This window comes from Durio zibethinus, chromosome 10 (genome assembly GCF_047325235.1).
Source record: "Durio zibethinus cultivar Kanyao isolate XHJ-2024 chromosome 10, ASM4732523v1, whole genome shotgun sequence".
Lineage (NCBI taxonomy): Eukaryota > Viridiplantae > Streptophyta > Magnoliopsida > Malvales > Malvaceae > Durio > Durio zibethinus.
Genome location: NC_143171.1, coordinates 1,522,778 through 1,543,803, shown reverse-complemented (window position 1 = coordinate 1,543,803; position 21,026 = coordinate 1,522,778). Strand labels below are relative to the sequence as shown.

Sequence of the window (21,026 nt, the reverse complement as noted above, 5' to 3'; positions counted from 1 at the left end):
GAAATTAATAATGCATTTTTTTCTATTCAAAATGCACAAAAATTATGAATTATTCCTTGGATATGTATAGTATATATGTATTTAATTACTGGTGCGTAATCTTTGTGATGGAAATTAAAGTAGCGGAATAAGGTGCTTGAGTGTGAAATGACTGGTTATCCAATGTGAATGGCAGGGGGCAGTGGCAGAGTATGCACCCCACCACCACCTCCACCACTCTCTCACCCATATTTCATATTCTCTTCCTTTCTTTTCTTCAAAGATTACCACAGAATCCACTTTGAAGAGACATTCATTACGTAATTAAGTTGACCAAAAACGAAACATCATCATTCGATTAGACAAAAGCCTGCTACATTTGATGTCGTGTAACCACAATTATAACATTAATTATTATGTCTTCAATTCAAACCCTTTTCTCTTGTCCTTTTCAGAGGCCTTTGCCCAAATTATGAATGGTGGCAAATCAAAACAAAAGAGTACAGTTGTTTTTGTCACCTTTGATAATTTGGCTTAATCTTATCTCCTTTGTCTTGAATTCAATTGATTTCTGCAACATTATATCATGGAAGCAAAAAAAAAAAAAACCCAAACCTCCTATATCATGGACAAAAGTGTCAATATGGATGTGATTGTGAAATTCTTCTAGGATTTTTTTTTTTCAAGTTTGATTAGATTTTAAGCATATGAAATCAATAGATATATTTGATTAATGGTTAACAGTTCCCCTATTTCTAAAATGTTTTGAGGCTTGAATTAATTGGCCCAAAGGCTGAAATCCAAAGTAAGATTGCATACTGAAATCTTAAGCTTGTTCACATATTTATTTTATTCCTTAATTAATAGCCCATGACTTATGTGCCAACATGCCTTTGAGTGGATTAGCCGATCAGGCTTCTTTAATTGGCCACTCAGTTGGCTTGTGTTGAGCTCAAACATTCTTACATCAATATGAGTTTGTAGTTTCAAAATAATTTACATATTAGGGTGGTAAAATGATGGAAATATGAAGTTAAATTAAAGTATTAACTTAAAATTAATCAGTTGTAGGCGGAGTAGTCTAAAAAATTTTCACTTTGGACATCTTTAATTGTTTGTTCCACTTAAGTAGAAATTTCTTAAAATCATTGTAATTTAATCTTTCTCAAAATACGTACATGGATGGATGTTAATCTTTTGGGCATATATGGGTACCTTTATATATTTTAATTAATGAGGTCTTTAACCCAAAAAAAAAAAAAAAACCCTATAATTTTAACAATTAAAGAGATTTCAAATTAACAAAACAAATTGTTATTACTTTCTGTGGAGGATTGTACCTCCCGTATGTATAAAAAAAATTTGAAATCTAATATATATGTATTATATAATAACATACATAAATAAATTTATCACACGAGTTTTTATATGGACAATTCTCTTAAATGATACATAAGATTTTTTTTTAAAAATAAGATAGTTTATTTTAATTACAAATTAGATAATTTTAAATTTATTCAAATATCAAAATTATTTAAATTATAATTGAAATCAAATCAATTTAGAAATATATTTTTAAAATAAAAAATATGAAATATGTATTTTTTTTAATAAGTAATTTTAGCTGTTTACCAAATAACCTTATTTAAAAAATTATTTAATTATCAAAATCTTTCAAACATATTTAAAAATTATAAAGATTAAATTTATCCAAATCTTTCAACAATATTTTTTTTATCTTAATTTAAAAAATTATCTTTTTAAAAAATTTATGTAAGACATTAAAAATTCAAGTAATTTTATGTAATATTTTGAAATTTCAAAAAATTTTCATCATAAATTTTTAAATATTAAGATCATCAAAACCATTATATCAATTTGAACTTTAATTATCAACTATATAGTTCAAATAAATGCAAAAAATTTAATATTATTTTTATCACTTATTATATCCATTTTAAAATTTAAAAATTAATTTAAAATTATCTATTTAATCCTAATTACCATTAAAAAATTCTTCTAAAAATTTAAGACTACAAATATAATTTGTTATATATCAATTTTTTAATTTTTTCAGTAACCTTTTTTCAAGGAATATTGTATTAATATTGCAATTTGTTTTTTTTTTTTGGTGTTTATAACTTTTTTTCAAGATATATTTTATTGTTATTATAGTTTCATTTTTATGAAAAATAATATTTTTTTCAATTTAAATTTTCTTTTTCCATATATTTTCTAATATTTTTCATATTTTGCATAATAATTTAGTCAAAATTACTAATGCAAAAGTATGTTAATACTTCTTTTATTATTTAATTTATCATTTAATAATATATATTTTTATTTTCTTAAGAAAGGCATAATTTATTTTTATTTGATATAATCTTACAAGTGTATAAATATTATTATAAACAAAAACATAAAAAGGAAAGACATAATTTTTTTCTTATTGTTTTTAGAAAGTTTATTTTTTAATGACAAGTCAATATATATAATTTTATATATGTTATGAGTTTTAAAGACTTGAATATAATTTAAAAAGAAACTAATTTATATATATTCATATTAAATAAGTAAAATTATTTCTTGCATGGGTTATAATTTAGTTTTAAATAAAACTCTTAGTTAATTGCAAACAATAAAACTCACTAAAACCAATCTTAATGAAAGTTTTTTCGTCCTTATTGTGGTTTTAATATTAGAGACTAAACACTTGAACTATAGTAGATTTATAACAAGTAAATTTAATGTTTCTCTTACCCGTGGTTTGCAAAATCTATCTTGTTGATTGCTAAGAAGATTATATACTTATCAATAAGATTCTAAGATTTAGAAATTGCAAAAATTTTAAGATTTCTTTGCATTTTAACAGTTTAATTTGATAGTTACATGATCAATGGTCCATACAATACATAAGTTGGGCTGGCTTTACTTAATATCAAGTTAACTTAATTAAATGCATGCAATCTTCATTTTGTCATTCTCCTTCATAGAAAAAGATGTGAAGCCTAGCTTCTCCTCGAAGGCTTGACCAAGCAAGTTAATAGGGGAATATATCACGAATAATTCTTTTTACTATAATATTGTAATTGTTTAATTAAAATAAAAATTTATATAAGAGTTTATTACTTATAAATGTAAATTTCATATAAAATTTTAATGAATTTCACATAATTTTGAATTGTTATTAATTAAATGTATTATAATAATTATAAATTATATGTTCTCGGCTAATAGCAATTGTAGGCAGCTTTTTTTTTTTTTTTTTTTTTTTTTTTTTTTTTCTTTTGAAACAATGGGCGGTCTTAAATCTTAATTGAAAGCTTGCCTAATTTTTAGGAGCATATATCAACGTATATAAGCAAAGCAAGATATATAGTGTCATCTTCTTCGGTTTCTGTTCTTGATCTCCATTATTATTTCATTTTCCTTTACTTAATTTCTAATACATTTCACAAGATCACTTAAATGTCTGAAGCTCAAGGCTAATTAATAGTTAGGTTCAACCCCAGTACTCCACTTTCAAGATGTATGTATGATTTTCCTATATATGAATTGCAATATTATTGCATGAAAATGGGGAGAAATTTGTTGAATTCATGAGCATCGCCATTCGAAAAGCACATTTGAAGTCAATCCCTAACTTGCAAAACCCTCTGCTTACTGCAATGCAAATAAAAAAAAGAAGCACTAAACACATTTAAAATTTGAAACACTTCCTTTTGGCAATCGTGCCATGAGAGAAACACAAGAAGGCAACGTGTTCCATGCCAACTCCATTAACATTGTTTACACACAAAATGGCCGGTCAATGAAAATTTTAAGAGTTGGCATCGTATCCTTTTCTTTGGGAACATGCCATGCAACCACTGGTAGAACGTCAACATCGATAATTTATATATAGTTACTTTTCCTGTACATCAGTGCCTTTTCCACCTTGTCCAAAATGTTAAGGCCACATAATTTGCATACCTAAGATAAGTGTTTGAAAAGTCTTTCGTACAATGGAAAAACACCATATATATTATTGTTGGATAAAATAGTGATATACACTTTGATGCTTCTACTGCCTTACATTTTTTTCTTTTTTTCTTTTGGCATTTTATAGCATATGATTGAAAATGCAAAGAATTAAGCAGAAGGTAGATATGAATTAATTCGAGTGAAGTTGGAGCACTGAGAAATTTCTATTCTCTTGACCACAATTGCCTACCTATATTACGACATGATCATATTTTCAGAAGAAAATGTTGAAGGATTTGACATTCTGATACTGTTGATAAAAAATAATGCTTAAGTATTTATAACATTGTTATTCATTTATATAGTGACAATCGGAAGTTGAAAGAAACAATCATTTTGATGGTAATGTTTTGGTCATCTTACTTGAACAACTTCTTTTTTCTGTCTCTAAAATTTAAGTTGATCTTACTTAGAGACTCCATTGATGTTCAAAAGAAAAAAAAAAAAAAAAAGAAGGATTGATGAATCTAGTAATGGAGTATTGAATGCTTTTGAAAGTATTTGAATCTGAATATATATATATATATATATATCTGACAAATATATATGAGGATAATGTAATATAAGTTAAAAATAAAGAAGATATGATGTGCAGTTATGCAAAGTTTAAAGGAAAATCATAAAGTGGGTAGGCTAAATATACGATCACATGCTCCTACTGATATTGCCTTTGATTACCTATCTCTATAATTATTTAACTAATTGCTGCATGATATTCATATCTCTCGATCGAGAGAACTCTCCTTCTAATCTAATCATATGCTAATTAAAATTAATCTTCTCATCAATCAAATGGATCATCAACGACATCTCCTACCAATAGACTAAATGCCAGTGAAGCAAATTCAAAAGGAAAATCAGAGGAAAGGGCTGTCAATGGACCACCTTGAAAGTTGAAAAGCTCAAAGGCATGCAATGCAAGCAGATGCATGGTTGTTATTAAACTTCAGCATTTTTTTGAGAAATTTTAATTTATAATTTGGTTTAAAAATTCAAATTAATTTCATACATAAATTAAAAGTTATAAAATTTTAAACATCAAACACTTGATTTCAACTTTTATAATAATAATAAAAAAATTCTTTCGTAAACCGAATAAAAAACTCACTTGCAATAGAGACAAGAAACACCTTTTTCCTTCGTAGTTTTCAAGCAATTGGAAATTATCAAAAGAAGATTTTGCGGAGATATTTCAATAGAGACAAAACAAACCTTTTTCCTTTGTAGTTTTCAAGGAATTAGAAATTATCAATAGAAGATTTTGTGGAGATATGTCCTCAATAACTGAAGAGGCTGATATGCTTTTATGGCAAAGATTGCTGTCAAGCTTTTTTTAGATTTGTACACACATGCGATATCAATTTATTAATAAAATGCAAATCACAAAACCAAAGCAAATTTTGTACATTTAGTTGAAAATTAGTGCTTAAAAATTCCTACATTTTCAAACGTTACCACACTTATCTGTATATAATTATTTATACAAATATTTTGTATAAATAAATTTGCAAATTTTTTGACAAGAAAGTTTAAAAAGTACCCTTAGAATACTCATTAATAAAGATCTTCTCCAATTTTTTGTAAATTAAAGCTCTTAGATTTAAAAGATATAAAAGTTGCAAAATCAAAAAAATCTTTCATGAACAACCTTGAAAGATTCTAAGACATTTCGTAATGAAAAGAAAGAAGAAAGAAAAAAACATAAGTTTGCAGGAAACTTAAATGTTTTGCAAAAATTCAAGACAGCAAACTGAAAAGGAGATGGTTAAGAGCAACAATTTGGCAGTTGATAAGAGCTTGAGTGCAAGATGTCGTGAATGTTGTTTAGTAATGAAATGATTAAGATTAAAAAATTGGGATTATAAAAATAAGCATGCGCCTTTTGGTTTTAAATGAGAGGAAATCGAGAGAAGATTGAGCGGAGATATGCCCCTAACAACAAGGGCCTAGCCCAAGCTTAGGTGGTTAAAATTGGCTTAATTATAATAGTATGCATATAATATATACGCCTTCAAATGTTCCATACTATATATATACACACACACACACGCACAAATACATACATACACTTTGTCACTGAGAACACTAGAATTTGATTGGCAAACAACACATTCATTCATTATATAAGTTAAGCACTTTCATTGTGGGGAATCCACCTTCATTTTAAGCTCAGCTTTGCACTTGTGAACTCAGCCATTGTTGTTTGAGGTTAGTCTTTACTGCAATCTGTCTGATTTTGTTCAACTTTTCCAGTTACAACGTTATATTTTTCTTTACCATGGAGAACATTCATTTTTCATTTTGTACATAAAAATTTCATTTGGGTTTTACGAAATGAATTAGCTGGCCATAGACCTCTCAATCATTCATTTCATAGAAATTTAGTTGTGTTTCTATTCTTGTTCTTCCGGTTGAGGACAGTCTGTCACCGGATAGCAATACATATATACATTTAGAACTGTGAAAGCTATGATTTCTCTTTCATGGATTTGTTTGCTTGGACAAACTTAAGATGTTGTGAACAGTTTGACAAGCTCCGCTATTAAGCTATGAGTTAAATGAAGCACTACAAAGAAGCAATTGTGAAGATGTGATATGCATGAAAGAAGGCAATTAATCATCAAGGCACTATTACTTGGAAATGACAAAACCAAAAATAATTGAAAGATGGTGTTGTTGCCACATGTATTCATGGAGGACAAAGCCCTTGGTCTTCAATTTGTTGAAAAAGAATGTCCAGCCAAAATGACAGCTTTCTTTTTCGTTTTTCATGTCTGTTACCCGTTGGCGAGAAAGTTGGAAACTTTGGGTTGTCTTTATATTTGGTTGGCATTTCACAAGCCATATGATTTTAGAGGAATATATCTGCTTTTTTAAAATTTAGATTTTGGAGAAATGTGGATCAATAAGAGCCTCATGCATTACTATATAGTATTATTTAGAGTGAGAAGTCCTCCTAACTGTAGCAGGAAAATGATTACTGATTGCTTCAATAGGTATATATAGGTAAGAGTACATAATATAAGGTAGATAATGGATAACGCAACATCCTCCTATTTGCCTTGGTACTGCCAATCAGCTTTAGAGTTTGGGATTTCTTCATTTTCTCTCCAAGTTTCCCGGCACTAAGCTTGAGGTGACAATAAAATCTTGAATTTTATATATAGTACTGCTAACATACAATTACACAGAATAACTGGGCAATATTGTGTGCTTTTATTACCATAGGTCTTTTGCCTTTTCTTGTTCATTAATGAATATTGGAGGTATTTCTTTCTTAATTTCTACACATTTCTAATTTATTGAAAATACGTTTTAAACAGAGTTGTACAAGATTTTCGTGAATGTTTTTAGCCATTGAAAGTGTAAGAAGATAGATACTCCCACAGTCCAATTTTTTCCAAATGTGGTTGTGGATGATGTTAATCTTTTTGTAGCAGGAAAAGGCCAACCCTGAATTCTGTGGAGTGAGAGCTGGCATGTGTCCTGATACAATAATAGATCATATAAATTAGGCTTTACAAAGCAGAGTAATCAATCAGAAAGGAACAGCCAGGTCTTGATTCCCTCTTTATTAAAAGGAAAACATAAGATCCAAATACACAGAGTGGAGCAATGAGATAGAGATAGAAAGGAGAAAGTTTGGGTGTCTATGTCATTATTGATCTGAAATAAACAAATAACCAATCAGATGTGGATGGCTTTCTTTCTTCCCTTGATCTACTTTTGGCATTCACTGTTTGTTGTATTTTGCTATTAATCCACTGACCACTACCATCATATTTTAATATTGGCAAAAACTATTAGCCAGATCATTTAGTATAATCGCTATAAAACTTAACACGAGTGTTCGAGGTTAGATCTCACACTTCCACACCCCAATACCCATAAGAACTCGTGCGGATCATAATTTGGTTTGTCAGAAATGAGCAGATGCATTGTTGCCAGATATGGTTGCAATTCATGGTCTTAGTTGTCTTTTTATTAATTCTCTCTCATTTTTGTTACATGATTGGAAGGTGCTGCCTTAATTTTCTTCTTCTATTGTTCATGGCATTTTCAACTTTTTCAAGACGAATATATAACAATGTTTTTCCCTAGTGCAGCCTAAGGTAAGGTTATTTTCGAAATCCTTTTCATCAGGGATTTGTTTGTCACATAATTAAAAGCCTCAAAGGTGGTCTGTCTTCCCTTCACCATAATCCATAAATCTAAATCAAATCATGGGGTGGAAAAGGAAAAATGGTGTGGTCTCACTTAACTCCGTTGTCATGACTAAAGAGGAGAAAGTGACACTTGGTTTTGGAAGCTTCCAAAAAAGATTTTGCTAACTGGCCATGCCCCATCACACATCTTATCATCTCTCTCTTAAATCTTTTTCTTGTATTCAATGTCACACCGTACGATCCCGTAGCTTAGTTTACCTCTATCTCCTTTTAGTTCTGTTAACTTGCTTCTCGGACCAGACCAAATCAAACCAAAACCAGACTCAATTTAGCCAGAAAAAGGCAATGACTTGGGAGCTTTGATGGTATCAGAATCTTAGACTTTGTAAGTAGATGAAAACTAACAACTATGAGACTGAGAAATCACTTTTCTTTTTCTTCTTGCTTTTGTTGTTTTGAAGAGGGATCACGTGGTAGTAAAGTTTCTTTCTTTGTTTTTGTTTTGACTCCTTAGATAGAATCAATCCCACTTTCTCTCTATCAGAAAACTTGGTACCTGAAAAAAAAGACGAGCCTCACTAGAGATACGGTCTGAAACTCTTGTTAACGAAAATGGCAAAACTTGATTGGGTTTGGGAGATGCTTCGAGTAACCGAAAGCTATGTGTGAGAAGAAATGGAAACAAAAGAAAGGGTCTTCTTTTTTGTCAAATTCAATGATGACATAAAAAATCTCAAGATGAAATCCTTTTCATCATCGTTTTCATTTGATGATTTTCTCTTTTGGATTATTTTCCAACAACAGCCTCAAAACCTAGAATTTTGCTCTGAAAGAAAAAAGAAAAAAATTTAACAGATAGAAACAACACAAACCCCAAAACTCAGAGCAGATAAACTGAGATATCAACGCTACTCTCTTCTTCCCATTGCCAGTTTTATCAAACTTCATAAAAACACAACATAAGCTGCTGCAACACCAAACCCAAGAGAGAGACATGGAGAGAGTTAGTTTTTTTTTTTTGGTTTAGGAGTTTAAGTATGTTGTTGTTTTGCTGAAAAAGAAACCAGCCCATATGTTAAACCGATTGAGGTTTCATTGCTAACTCAGTTACAGACTCTAGACTCTTGCAAGTATTTAACTGTTCTTTCCTCTTAAATTGAATAAGTTGCTGTAGTCGAGCCTATTGCTAGTGTTTGTTGGTGTCTCACAATCATTTAATGCCCCCTCTTGGCCTTTTAGAAACTCCCAAAATAAAGCCTAAAATTAATCATATCCGAGAACCAATTGTGCTATCTTCAAAATAAAATTCTACACTTTTTACACCAATAATCTATGATATATGCTACAACCTTTTCACTACTTTTTTCTTTTCAGTATTTAAAAGCTGAATTGTCAGATTTTTTTCTTGTGAAATTTGCTCTGTTGGGTACTAAGAACCATTTAGTCCCATTATTATCACCACTAGTATTATTTTTCCAACTCTACCCAGTGTTTCCAAATTTTCAGGTTCTTATTCATGTTCAAGTTCTTTTCATTGGTTTATTCAAAAGAAAAAAAAAATCTTCATTGGTTTTATAGAGTTTTCAATTGTCTGCATTTGGGTAGTTTATAATTTTTATCAGGTTCTACCATTAATTTTAGCTAACTTTTGGTGTTACAGGTATTGGCAGAGATAATCATCACCATCATTACCAACAAGAAGCCAAGAGAAAGCACTACTCTAGCTTCTTGCTTCACGGGCTGCGCCGCTTCTTCTCGTCGCTTGTGCGTTTCCAATCCCAGATCTCAAGGCAAACAGCACTCCCTCTATAAGCCATTTGGTTTTGGTTTCTGGTTTGAATTGATTTTTTTTTTCTTGCTGGTCCTTTGACTTGGTACCTTCCCTTCCAACGCCAGATTCTCTCTTTATGTTTACACTTGTCACACTGGGGTTGCTGTAACATTTGATACAGAACCCTTGAAGAGTTTTAGGGGTTTGCCAGGTTTAATATTAATGTGCTTTAAGTGTGAGAATTGACTTCTGAGGTGTTGAGCAACCCATGATCACGGGGGGTCGGTGATAGTTTTTGAATTCTGTTGTTTGCTTTGCATGGAAACCAAGGGACAAATCTTGAAACAATTCAAGTATTGGTCTTTGGTTTTAACTATTTGATTATTGCCAGCATTTCCGGTTCCGGGTTTCGTATATATTTATTAAATATTAGTCTTGTATTGGGATCCATATATGTTGAAGCTTTAGAACATGCTAACAAGGGTTGTTATTGGTGGTCTGCTGGATTAGAAGTTGGTTCCTCGTATTCATCCAGTGTTTTGGAATTGTATATTCTGTTGAATTACTTGGTTCTCAAATCCAAGCCCATTTTTTAACATAATCAAGAGAGCAAAACTCGGTCCTTGAATTGGGGCTTTGAAGGGTATTAAAGCGGTTCTAGGAAAGATCTTGGGTTGCATAGAGGAAGTATTACTAGAGTTAATTTTGATGTGCAATACTGGTTTTAAGTACAAGACATGCTGAGCTCTGATGAGGGAGAAAATGATGTGTTCTATGACTCGTCGGATTGCTTGTTGGTTGAAGAGCCAGTTGTAGCAAAAGAAGAATTGGAGGGTGGGAAATTAGAGTATGAAATTTGGATCAATGAGCCACAAAGTGTGAAGGAAAGACGTGAAAATTTTTTGCATGGAATGGATCTGGTTGAGTTTGCAAAGTCATCAAGGATAAAGGATTTGGAGAGGATCACAGAGTGCAGTGGTGATGTCCCAAGTTCTTTATTTTCATCTGTTGAAAATGGCGAAGGATATATGGCTTGTTGCCATAGGGAAATGCCTTGTCAACCAAATTTGTTGGTCAATGAATCAGAATTAGAACAGAACATAGATCTTAAGATTGAGAACAAGATATTTTCTCCTACTCAAAAGGAAGCTCAAGCATACTTGGATGAATGCGAAAATGCTAAAGTTAATGGGAAGAAATTCACGAAATGGTGGAAACAGTTTTTGAGCATTAGGAAAGGAGGAGAAAGTAGTCGTGAATCTATGGTATCAAAACCAAGTATCAAAGTACATAAAACAAACAGAATGATGGTTCAGCCCAACAAGAAAGGATACATGGAGTTTACAGCACTTTATATGGGACAAGAAATACAGGCTCACAAGGGTTTCATCTGGACAATGAAGTTTAGCTCAGATGGTCAGTATTTGGCAACTGGTGGTGAAGATGGGGTAGTACGTATATGGCGTGTAACATCAACAGATGGCTCTAGTAAGCCTTTCGTGGCTGAGGGCGGTTTGGTTAGAAAGATGGGTAAAGGAAAGTCAGGTCTTGGCAGAAAAAAGTCGATCCACTCACCAGTTGTTATCCCTAATAAGATTTTTAAGATTGAGGAGTCACCTATTCAAGAGTTTCATGGCCATGCCAGTGATGTTTTAGATCTTGCATGGTCCAATACAAATGTGAGTCAATCCTGATGAAACCTAGCAGTGTAGTATATAGTTAAATTCAGTCCTCTTTATGACCTTTGTTTTAGTTTTTTGTTATTCTGAATCAATTTTTGGTTGCAGTTTCTTGTTTCTTCTTCCATGGATAAAACTGTTCGTCTGTGGCAAGTTGGCTGCGATCAATGTCTAAACGTTTTTCATCATAATAACTATGGTAACTATGAAAGGACTCGATCCCATCATCCCCTGTTCTGTGATTTTATTGATATTGTAGTCCCTTATTCTCTGAAATACATAATGCTATAGTCTAAATTCTGACCTTGCTTATTTTTTGGATGGAAACAGTCACGTGCATTCAGTTCAATCCCATTGATGACAATTACTTCATCAGTGGTTCTATAGACGGAAAAGTTAGAATCTGGGGAGTCTCTGAGAAGCGAGTTGTTCATTGGGCAGATGTGCGGGACATTATAACTGCTATATGTTACAGGCCAGATGCGAAGGTGTGGTTCTGAATACTTGAATCAATGTTCTTCTGCTAAAATCATTGTTTTGGATTTCATAACTTTTAGCAATAGTAATCATTTCATTTCCTTTTATTCTAGCAGGAATTTGTCATTGGTTCCATCACAGGCACTTGCCACTTTTATGAAGCATCAGGTAATAATTTCTTCCAAGTTAGAGTTCTACTCTACTGTTTAATTGTAGTTGTTCAGTCATTCCTTTTCTTTTTCTGGCACAGCACCTTCATGTCCTTTCATCTAACTGAGTGTTTTTTTTTTGGGTGCAATAGGCAGCGATGTTAATTTGAAGGCAGAGATACATATCCGTGGCAGAAAGAAAACCTCTGGCAACAAAATCACAAGTATTCAGGTTTTGCACTGAAGCTTTTGGTACTATATGTATGTTGGTTGCACTACTATTTTCATTCATTGCTAATCAGTTTCATTCCAACTTGCAGTTCTCCCAGGATAAACCACCCAAAGTTATGATAACTTCTGAAGATTCCAAACTCCGAATATTCGATGGGGTGGATATTGTTCATAAATTTAAAGGCAAGGATTCTGTGTTATATAAATCCTTGGAATGAGGCAGATAAAATCATGTACTGATAACATAATCTAAAAGCTAAGATTGTGTGTTATATAAATCCTTATGTTGCAATTTTCATAAATTAATATTTTCCTTGAATACTGCAGGACTGCCAAAGTCAGGAAGTCAGATGTCGGCATCTTTTACTTGGACCAGGAGACATATAATTTCAGTTGGAGAAGACAGTCATGTTTATGTCTGGAACTACAATGACTTGTGCCTCCAAAAAACGAAACATGCAAAATCTGTTCGTTCTTGCGAGCACTTCTTCTGCCAAGATGTGTCTGTTGCAATACCTTGGTTGGGCCAGGGTGTAGATCAGAGGCACTCCGATATTAATGATTGCAGGGCTCAGTCACCAATAGGGGGTGCTTCCTGGATCAGAGATTCAGAGCGATTCTCTCTTGGTAACTGGTTCTCCATTGATGGGTCCTGCAAGGGTTCTGCCACATGGCCTGAAGAAAAGCTTCCTTTGTGGGATGCAACAGTTGTGGAAGATGAATGTTATACATATGACAAGCAGCAGCTCTGTCACAATAGTGCCAACTATCACACGACCCTACCAGAAACATGGGGGCTCGTGATTGTTACAGGTGGATGGAATGGGACAATCAGGACATTCCACAACTATGGATTGCCTGTTAGGTTGTAGGAGTTTGCATAGTCTGTTTGTACGAGTTCTTGACGCCATTCAATTTTTTGGTGAACTTACGTTATATCTGGGACTGTCCCTTGTGCAAGCTCAGGCAGCAGCAGACTTCAAAGAAACAAATTATTTAGATGTAAATGTTCCCCAGTCAGCTTGTTGATATTCAGCCCTTTTACCCCTCTTAAATTTCAGTAGAGGTCCTTTTCTTTTGACATGCTTTGTGAGTCATTATTGTTTGACATTATGTCCTTGTCATCAGGCTTATTTTAGAAGTACGAACCCTTCTCATTTAGGCAGCTCATAAAATTTTTCATAGTCTTAAGAGTTTTTCCTTTGTGAATAATAGTTTAACTACGTAGCAATTCAAAGAAAAATAGAATTACTAACGCTTCATGCCGCTTTGTTTTCAAGTTTCCATGACCCTTCTCTAATCTGAATTTCGTCTTGTTTAATTTGATAGTAAAATGTATATGCATACATAATCTAAACACATGCACATATACGTATAATAGACCTCTTGGGGATCAGAATTAATTGTTCATCACTTCAAAGAAAACTTACACCAATTAATCGAAGCCAGGTCCTATGACGACTCCTAATTTTGGAGGAAAACTGGACTGGATATTCCTCCAACAATAACTCATTTTTTGTCTTTTTTGTCGATCCTGACAGACAAGAGAACTGGATAGATGTTGGCAAAGGCTTTCTGAATTTCAGCTTCCGTCTTTGCTCCAGTAATAACAAGCTTTCCGGACGGGAAAATCAGCATAGTAATTTTGGGTTGTCTCATCCGATAAATCAACCCTGGAAACAGCTCTGGCTCATATGTAGAAAACTCATAATGAGAATGCCCAAGGCGTGCAAGACTTATAGGAGCCGTAATATTACAGGAAGCAACCATATTCTGAATCTTAAAATCCTTGAACTTAACCTCAAAACCAAGCTTTTGGACTATTTTAGCATACTTCCGGGCAGCCAGATGGGAACTTTCCTTGGTTTTGGCACCAGTGCATACAATCTTTCCAGAGGCAAATATGAGTGCAGTGGTTTTTGGTTGCTTGATCCTCATTATCACAGCAGCAAACCTTTTGGGGTTGTATTCAGCGTTGCGAGCATGAACGGCAATGGCCTTAAGATCCAGGATGCATCACAGTGGAAACTATGTTCTGAAGGACAGGGATAGGTTGCTCCGAAGGATCGGAAACTTGGTTACTTTCTAGTAACCCATCATTAGCCATCTTGAAACCCATAAGTACTTTCTCTCTGAGAGTTTGAATTCTTCTTGAATACTCGATTCCAGAGATTTTCCTTCTTCCAGGAATTTGCAAAGAAAACAGATAGAAAAGTACTATCTGTTCTGTAAGAACATAGAAAGATTAACATATACAACATAGGGAGGAGACTTCATAGAATTGAAAGCCCTGTATCTACCTGAGTCAAGCCACTGATTCTTCTTGAATTAATCTTGAATTTAAGCTTTCTGGCTTTTCTTGCTTTCCGAGTTTTCTTTCAAGAAGGAAAGTTCGGAAGTGTTTATTGGATAAGAAGGAAAAAGGCGTTTATATAAAGGAGAGGAGCCAAAGGAAATCAAAGTCCTAGCGGACGATGGTCTCCATAATTTTATTCTGAAAGTAAAATTCACCTTCGTTTATAAAAAAATAAAATATTAAAATTTTACATAAAAATTAAAAAATTATGTAATCTAACTTTTCTTGATTTTCTTTTCGTTTAATTCATTTTTCTTAGATCAAAAAATAAATCTATTATTCATATAATTTTATAAAACCAATTCAACCATAATAACAAATTAGTCATTTAAATAATTATATATATATATATAAATTTAGGAAAAGGAATATAAAGAAGAAATTAATGCAAAATTGAGGAAAAATAAGAAAAAAATTATTTATGCCATCAAATATTAAATTTAAATTATAACAATAACTATTTTAAATTTAAATACTCTTGAATATCAACTTTTACTATCATTCTCTCTGTCTTTACATATGAAATAGATAGGATATATATATATATATATATATTGTGTTTGTTATATTTAGATTCATTTAATAGATATTTTAATATCATTATATAGAAATTTAAATACTTAAATAAAAAAAAATTAAGAGTGAAAAATTTATATATTTTCATTGACTTGAAAACTTATAACTCTATAATATATTTATAAATTGTAAGTTATAACTTGGTCATGCTATTGAATATTTAAGTGAAGAGTGTTAGTTAATGTATTGATTTCAAGTCTTAAAAATATTAAGATTAATTTGAATTTTATTAACATTAATTGAAATATAATGCAATAGACGAATTGTTTTATTAATGAATCAATAATATAGTTATGCTAATTATTTTGTTTTTAAAAATATTGGTACAATTAATATTAATTCATTATGTTGATTAACTTAGTATCAATCATATAACAAGTCAAATAAATTGATTTACAATAATTTGTGAAAATGATTACGTGAATTTGCCCCCGTTTGTCACCACCATTACTTCTCCATTGCTTGTGTAGGCTCCCATGAGATGTTTTATGAAAGACACTGTCACTTTCTGACACAAAGGTCACTTTCATTTTAGCAAGTTTGAATAAAAATTTAAAATCCAAAATATGGGATTGAAAAAGAAAGAAAGAAAAAAAAAAAGAGATTGTTTAGAAAATGAGTGAGTCTTGATTCTGATATTTAAGGATTGAGTTTGATCATGTTTTCAATTATATAATAAACATGTTATATTTATATTTATATATTATATGATTTTTATCATATAAAAGATACATACATATATAATATTGCATTGAAATCATCATAAATCATGTCAAATTAGTCATATTTTAAATTTTATATAAAATTAGATAAAAATAAAAAAAATATTGATACATTATTGATAAATTTAGAATGTTACAAGAGAAATTAATATGATAACACATGTTTCATTTTTTTAATTTTTTTTATTCTTTAAATTCATCATAAAAAATATGATTATTAATCTTATTTATGAAATTAAAAAATTATATTACCAATGTTTTTAATAATTTCTCAGTAAGATAATATATTTTTATTCTTTTAAAAAATCTGAACGGATTTGAACTATGGATTTTACAAATCAATATGGGTCATGGCAGAATTTGAGGCTCAAAATTATAGGATTGGACCAAACTTATCAATACAATACCCACACCAGCCTGGCCCGCCTTGTGCAGAGTTATTCTACTGTATCTCAAGAAGAAAGAAAAGAATATTTAAAGAAAAATAGAAACGAAAAGGAGAGAATAGAAAGAAAAGCAGAGCATAGCCCAAAGCTTATCTTTTTGGCGGCACCAATTTGAACGAACAAATTACAGTTTCTTTTGTAGTAATCAAATTCCCAGTTTTTCCCATGGCAGTCTCCACTTCTTTTTTACCCATCATTTCCTTTAGTCCAATCTCTTCGTCTTCATCATCAACATCATCATCATCATTTTTGGGTCCCACTCTTGGACAGACCCATCATCAAGGTAGCTTAATTATGAGTAAGCAGAACTCATTTAGACGGTTGCTTATCAACTGTTCGGCTTCTTCTGACATGGGTTCCTCCCCAGACCCCATGAACTTGAGGTATGTTTCATCGGCCGGCTTGCTTTATTTCATATTTTGTTGCGTCTTTTTGATGTTTGTGAAAGTGTCTGTGAAGTGGTAGGAGTTTGTCTTGTCTTTGAATTTTGATGCTCAGTGTGGTTCTTGTAGTCGTATGGTTAGAATTTGATGAAATGTTCTATCTTATGTTGGTCATTCTAGTGTTGTCTTGATAAGAAGTAGGCATGAGTTATGAGGAAAATCCTTGCACTTCTATATTGGATATCTGTGGACAGTGGAAACTGACTATTTTCATGTATAGTGGAAATTGATTTGCTCTTTAGACAACATTTATCATTTTTGTTCAAATCCTTTTTTAGTGGTAAAGTTTCTAGAAAAAGTTGAGCTTATTATGATTAATGTAAAAGTGATATGGAATTATTGTTGCTAGGGAAACTAGCATTTATGGTGGACTTAGTTGTGCACAAGATGAGTCTATTGTCATTTTTATTCCAAATCCTAATAATCGAATTATGCTCTCGGGTATAATAAAATAGTAATTGGAGTCATGTTGTATTAGTTGGATGTCCAAAACAATCCTTGTTGTATGTTAAACTCATTCAATGTCCTACAGTGTCATACATATCTTTGTGCTCATCTTAGCAGTGCAAGCGTACGTGAGAGATGTGGAATTTAACTTGGTGAATAGTTCTCACTGTTGAGCTTTGTGGATGGGTGCTTTCACGTGCATAAGAAATCATTTTAGGAACCTCCTTCATATTTAATACTTGAGACACTGATTTCCTCCTTAGGTGATTCTTTGGTTAGTGAATCAGAATTATTGATTTCTCCTTATCTTTTTCTTTGTTTTTTTTTTTTCAGTATATTGAGGATACTATGATAATCTTTCATGCTTAAGAGTTCAATTTCTCATTGCTATTTTCAAGGTTACTGAATTGAAATTCTTGATTCATACATTTGGGCTGTGGCTGTAGTTTTATAGTAGATTTTGGAATTCTTTCTATTTTTTAACCTCCTGCTCATGGTTTGTTGAAAAGTTACTTGAATGTCTCTGCAACCTTCCCCACCGCTTTCTTTTTTTTTTCGACATTCTTAAAAGCACTTGGTTATTACATTGTTAACCACCTTGTTTTAACAGGCCTAATCACATGTCATCTATGGGTCCCTTTGGAATGCAAATGAATGACAAACCATCTTATAAATGGCAAAGGGTTTTGCTTAAAGTAAGCGGAGAAGCACTTGCGGGAGATCACTCTCAAAACATTGACCCAAAGGTTGTAATGTGAATAATTGTTTTAGTTTGTGTATTATATTTGTTTTCTTGATAACAAATGAAGTATGAAGTTTCTGCTTGAATACAGATTACAATGGCAATTGCAAGTGAGGTTGCATCAGTGACTCGCCTAGGCATTGAGGCTAGTCCGAAGCCCCTTCTTCCATATATATGCTTCATGACTTTTTCTTTCTCCTCTAATCCTCTTTAAATCTGGTTATTGTCACTTAAGTTTTTCCTTTTCTCAGTTTTAACAGTTGTGTTGTTGCAATATCATGTATAATTGTTGATTACTTGTCAATTTTGCATTAAAATCCTGAGATCATACATTTTGGTGGAGACAATGCATTGCTACTTGGAGATTGCTAACAAAGATATCTGCTTTATTTGGGTGGGACTCAAAAAGAAATTTGAGTAGGATAAACAATTCAAACTACGAATAAAAATGGCATTAATCTTACTCGTTAATGAAGTTGAGCAGTCTAGAAATTACGTGGAGTTGTAACTTACATGATAAATGCTTTCATATGAAATTATTAAAATAAATTTGGGAGGATGTTGCTTAGCAAGAAAGAGTAGCTGGTTGTCAGAAGAGCTTGCTACCTGAAAGAGATTAGAAACAACCCTTTTTTATTTGTTTTATATGTCTAAATCTTTTTAGGTATTTGTTGCAGGTTGCAATTGTGGTTGGTGGGGGTAATATTTTTCGTGGATCCTCTTGGGCAGGATCTAGTGGTCTTGACCGTTCATCTGCTGACTACATTGGGTAAATATTTTATTTTATTTTATGTTTTTCTGTTGTGTTTCAGAAGTCTTTCTGGTTTTTACAGAGATTGTATTTCTTTGAAAGACCATTTACAGTTATTGCAGAAAGTACTTAGACCTGAGCTACTTTATGGAACTCTTCTCTCTCTCTCTCTCTCTCTTTTATGTGTATTATTGCTGCATTTGTTTTGCCAGAATGTTAGCAACTGTAATGAATGCTATATTTCTTCAAGCAACAATGGAGAGTATTGGCATCCCAACTCGTGTCCAGACTGCATTTCGTATGTCAGAGGTTGCAGAGCCATATATACGTAGAAGGGCTGTAAGGCATTTGGAGAAAGGAAGGGTTGTCATTTTTGCTGCTGGAACTGGTAATCCATTCTTCACCACAGACACTGCTGCAGCCCTTCGTTGTGCAGAAAGTAAGTAATTTTTCTTCAGTCAGAATGCATACTGGCATAGTATGGAATATATTGTTGGGAGCAAATATATCTGTGCCATCCACACTTTTTAAGAATACTATTTATATACAAGTCACTTGGCACATTTATGAGATTTTGAAAATACTCTGAATCTTGCAAAAAATTGCCCTAATGTAACTATCAAAAAAATTGGGCTCATGTAACTTTTGTTGAAATAAATCTTAACTTAAAATGGGAATTTTTTTAACTTTAGTTTTGGCAATAAATGTTCTCTTAATGCCAAGATAATGCTATTGTTTGGAATAAAATTAGATGTTCTATTTGTTGGCCCAGTCAATGCAGAGGTTGTGTTGAAAGCCACAAATGTTGATGGAGTTTATGATGATGATCCTAGGCATAATCCAAATGCCCGTCTTCATGATACACTAACTTATCATGAGGTGACTTCGAAAGATCTCTCAGTTATGGACATGACTGCCATTACTCTGTGCCAAGAAAATAACATTCCTGGTATGTTTAAACATCTGCAATCTGTATTATTACTAGCGTGACTTATAAGTGGGCTATATTTGGAATTTGTAAGTTGGCCAAATGCAAAAAACTAAAGGGAATAAGAGTTAATTTGTTTAAGTGTCTTTCTTTCAATGCAGTTGTTGTCTTCAATTTAAACAAACCTGGTAACATCACAAAAGCAATAAAGGGAGAGCAAGTTGGTACATTGATTGGAGGAACATGGAACTCAATGGTGGCAAGGACATAAAGAAGATACTTGGGGCAGTCGCCTATCTGTGTAGTGACTTCTCCTACTTTTGCTTTTCTTTTTGAGAAAAAGAAGGTATTTGATGGTAATTAATTGCTTAAGCATAATGTAAGCTTTTGCAAAGGAAGTTTCCTGGAGCTCGCATTTGAAAAACCAAAGATGAAAACATGAAGCATAAAATTCAATTCACTCTTTTGACTGATTATCATTGCAGATTTTTGTGCATAAATATGTGGAATGTTGTCTTCTTTGAACATTGTAGCAATCACAATAAAAAAAGTGATTCTTCAATGACTTTTGATGCATGTTTTTAAGATTAACGTTAATGTTAGTGGTAAGCAGTTGTGAGGGACAGAAGGGATAAAATACTATATTTTTTATTGTTATTTCTTTGCTTATATCATCAATACAATTATATGTGCAAGAGATCTGAGATTTCAAGATGACCAACTAGAGCTTATTGGTGCCCAAGTAGCTAATGAAACTACAGGTGATTTCGCTATGTTGGCTGCTTTGACTAAACATTTTAACTATGAAAAGCTGGCTGTAATTTACTCTGATTTTGTTCTCAATTTGAATGTTCTGCAGGTTTTGAACTCCCTGGTTCCACTTATTGGTGATAGAAAGGTATAATTTATACAAATCTTTACTATTACTTAACAGAGCCATTACTCAATAGCAGACATTTGTGGTCCCTTCCCCTCTTAATTAGAAACGGAATCTTTTGATAAGGTCTTGTATCCCATTACCACCATTTCTTCGGTGGCTATACCCCGCTTCTTCACAAATGCCATTCCCATTTATATTTATGTCAGAGAAAGTGTTAGGCGCGTTATTCTTTTGTGGAAAATGGAAGAATCCTCCGACAT

The 21,026-nt window shown here is 32.2% G+C and overlaps 2 protein-coding genes and 1 pseudogene across 5 annotated transcripts; 2 read left to right on the top strand and 1 right to left on the bottom strand.

Moving 5' to 3' along the window:
• The first annotated feature begins 8,399 nt into the window (after positions 1-8,399).
• LOC111292147 (uncharacterized) lies at positions 8,400-13,759 on the top strand. Of its 4 annotated transcripts, none has more exons than XM_022884381.2 (8): positions 8,400-8,553; positions 9,829-11,618; positions 11,727-11,817; positions 11,949-12,106; positions 12,212-12,263; positions 12,397-12,476; positions 12,565-12,658; positions 12,803-13,759. In XM_022884381.2, exons 2-8 carry the CDS (start codon positions 10,677-10,679, stop codon positions 13,345-13,347), a joined length of 1,962 nt encoding a protein of 653 aa, XP_022740116.2. In that variant the 5' UTR covers positions 8,400-8,553; positions 9,829-10,676; the 3' UTR covers positions 13,348-13,759. The 4 variants fall into 4 exon arrangements, with proteins under 4 accessions (XP_022740116.2, XP_089622457.1, XP_089622456.1 ...); XM_089766331.1 differs by lacking the exon at positions 8,400-8,553 and adding an exon at positions 8,697-9,274; XM_089766330.1 differs by lacking the exon at positions 8,400-8,553 and adding an exon at positions 8,711-9,257.
• A 102-nt stretch (positions 13,760-13,861) lies between these two features.
• Positions 13,862-14,721, bottom strand: LOC111292146 (TATA-box-binding protein 2 pseudogene; annotated as a pseudogene).
• A 1,893-nt stretch (positions 14,722-16,614) lies between these two features.
• On the top strand, positions 16,615-20,370 carry LOC111292466 (uridylate kinase PUMPKIN, chloroplastic-like). The gene is made up of 7 exons (XM_022884868.2): positions 16,615-16,958; positions 18,076-18,211; positions 18,299-18,352; positions 18,885-18,976; positions 19,171-19,397; positions 19,731-19,907; positions 20,048-20,370. The coding sequence occupies exons 1-7, from the start codon at positions 16,741-16,743 to the stop codon at positions 20,155-20,157; spliced, it is 1,014 nt and encodes a 337-aa protein (XP_022740603.2). The 5' UTR covers positions 16,615-16,740; the 3' UTR covers positions 20,158-20,370.
• The last annotated feature ends 656 nt before the right edge of the window (positions 20,371-21,026 follow it).

What these genes read in the sequence shown, in the direction of transcription:
- LOC111292147 (XM_022884381.2), top strand. Translation starts at nt 10,677, where the DNA reads ATGCTGAGCTCTGATGAGGGAGAAAATGATGTGTTCTATGACTCGTCG. An exon ending in TTGCATGGTCCAATACAAAT is followed by an intron (nt 11,619 to 11,726) that starts GTGAGTCAATCC and finishes TTTTGGTTGCAG; the next exon opens with TTTCTTGTTTCTTCTTCCAT. An exon ending in TATTGTTCATAAATTTAAAG is followed by an intron (nt 12,659 to 12,802) that starts GCAAGGATTCTG and finishes TGAATACTGCAG; the next exon opens with GACTGCCAAAGTCAGGAAGT.
- LOC111292466 (XM_022884868.2), top strand. Translation starts at nt 16,741, where the DNA reads ATGGCAGTCTCCACTTCTTTTTTACCCATCATTTCCTTTAGTCCAATC. An exon ending in CTCAAAACATTGACCCAAAG is followed by an intron (nt 18,212 to 18,298) that starts GTTGTAATGTGA and finishes GCTTGAATACAG; the next exon opens with ATTACAATGGCAATTGCAAG. An exon ending in TGACTCGCCTAGGCATTGAG is followed by an intron (nt 18,353 to 18,884) that starts GCTAGTCCGAAG and finishes TATTTGTTGCAG; the next exon opens with GTTGCAATTGTGGTTGGTGG.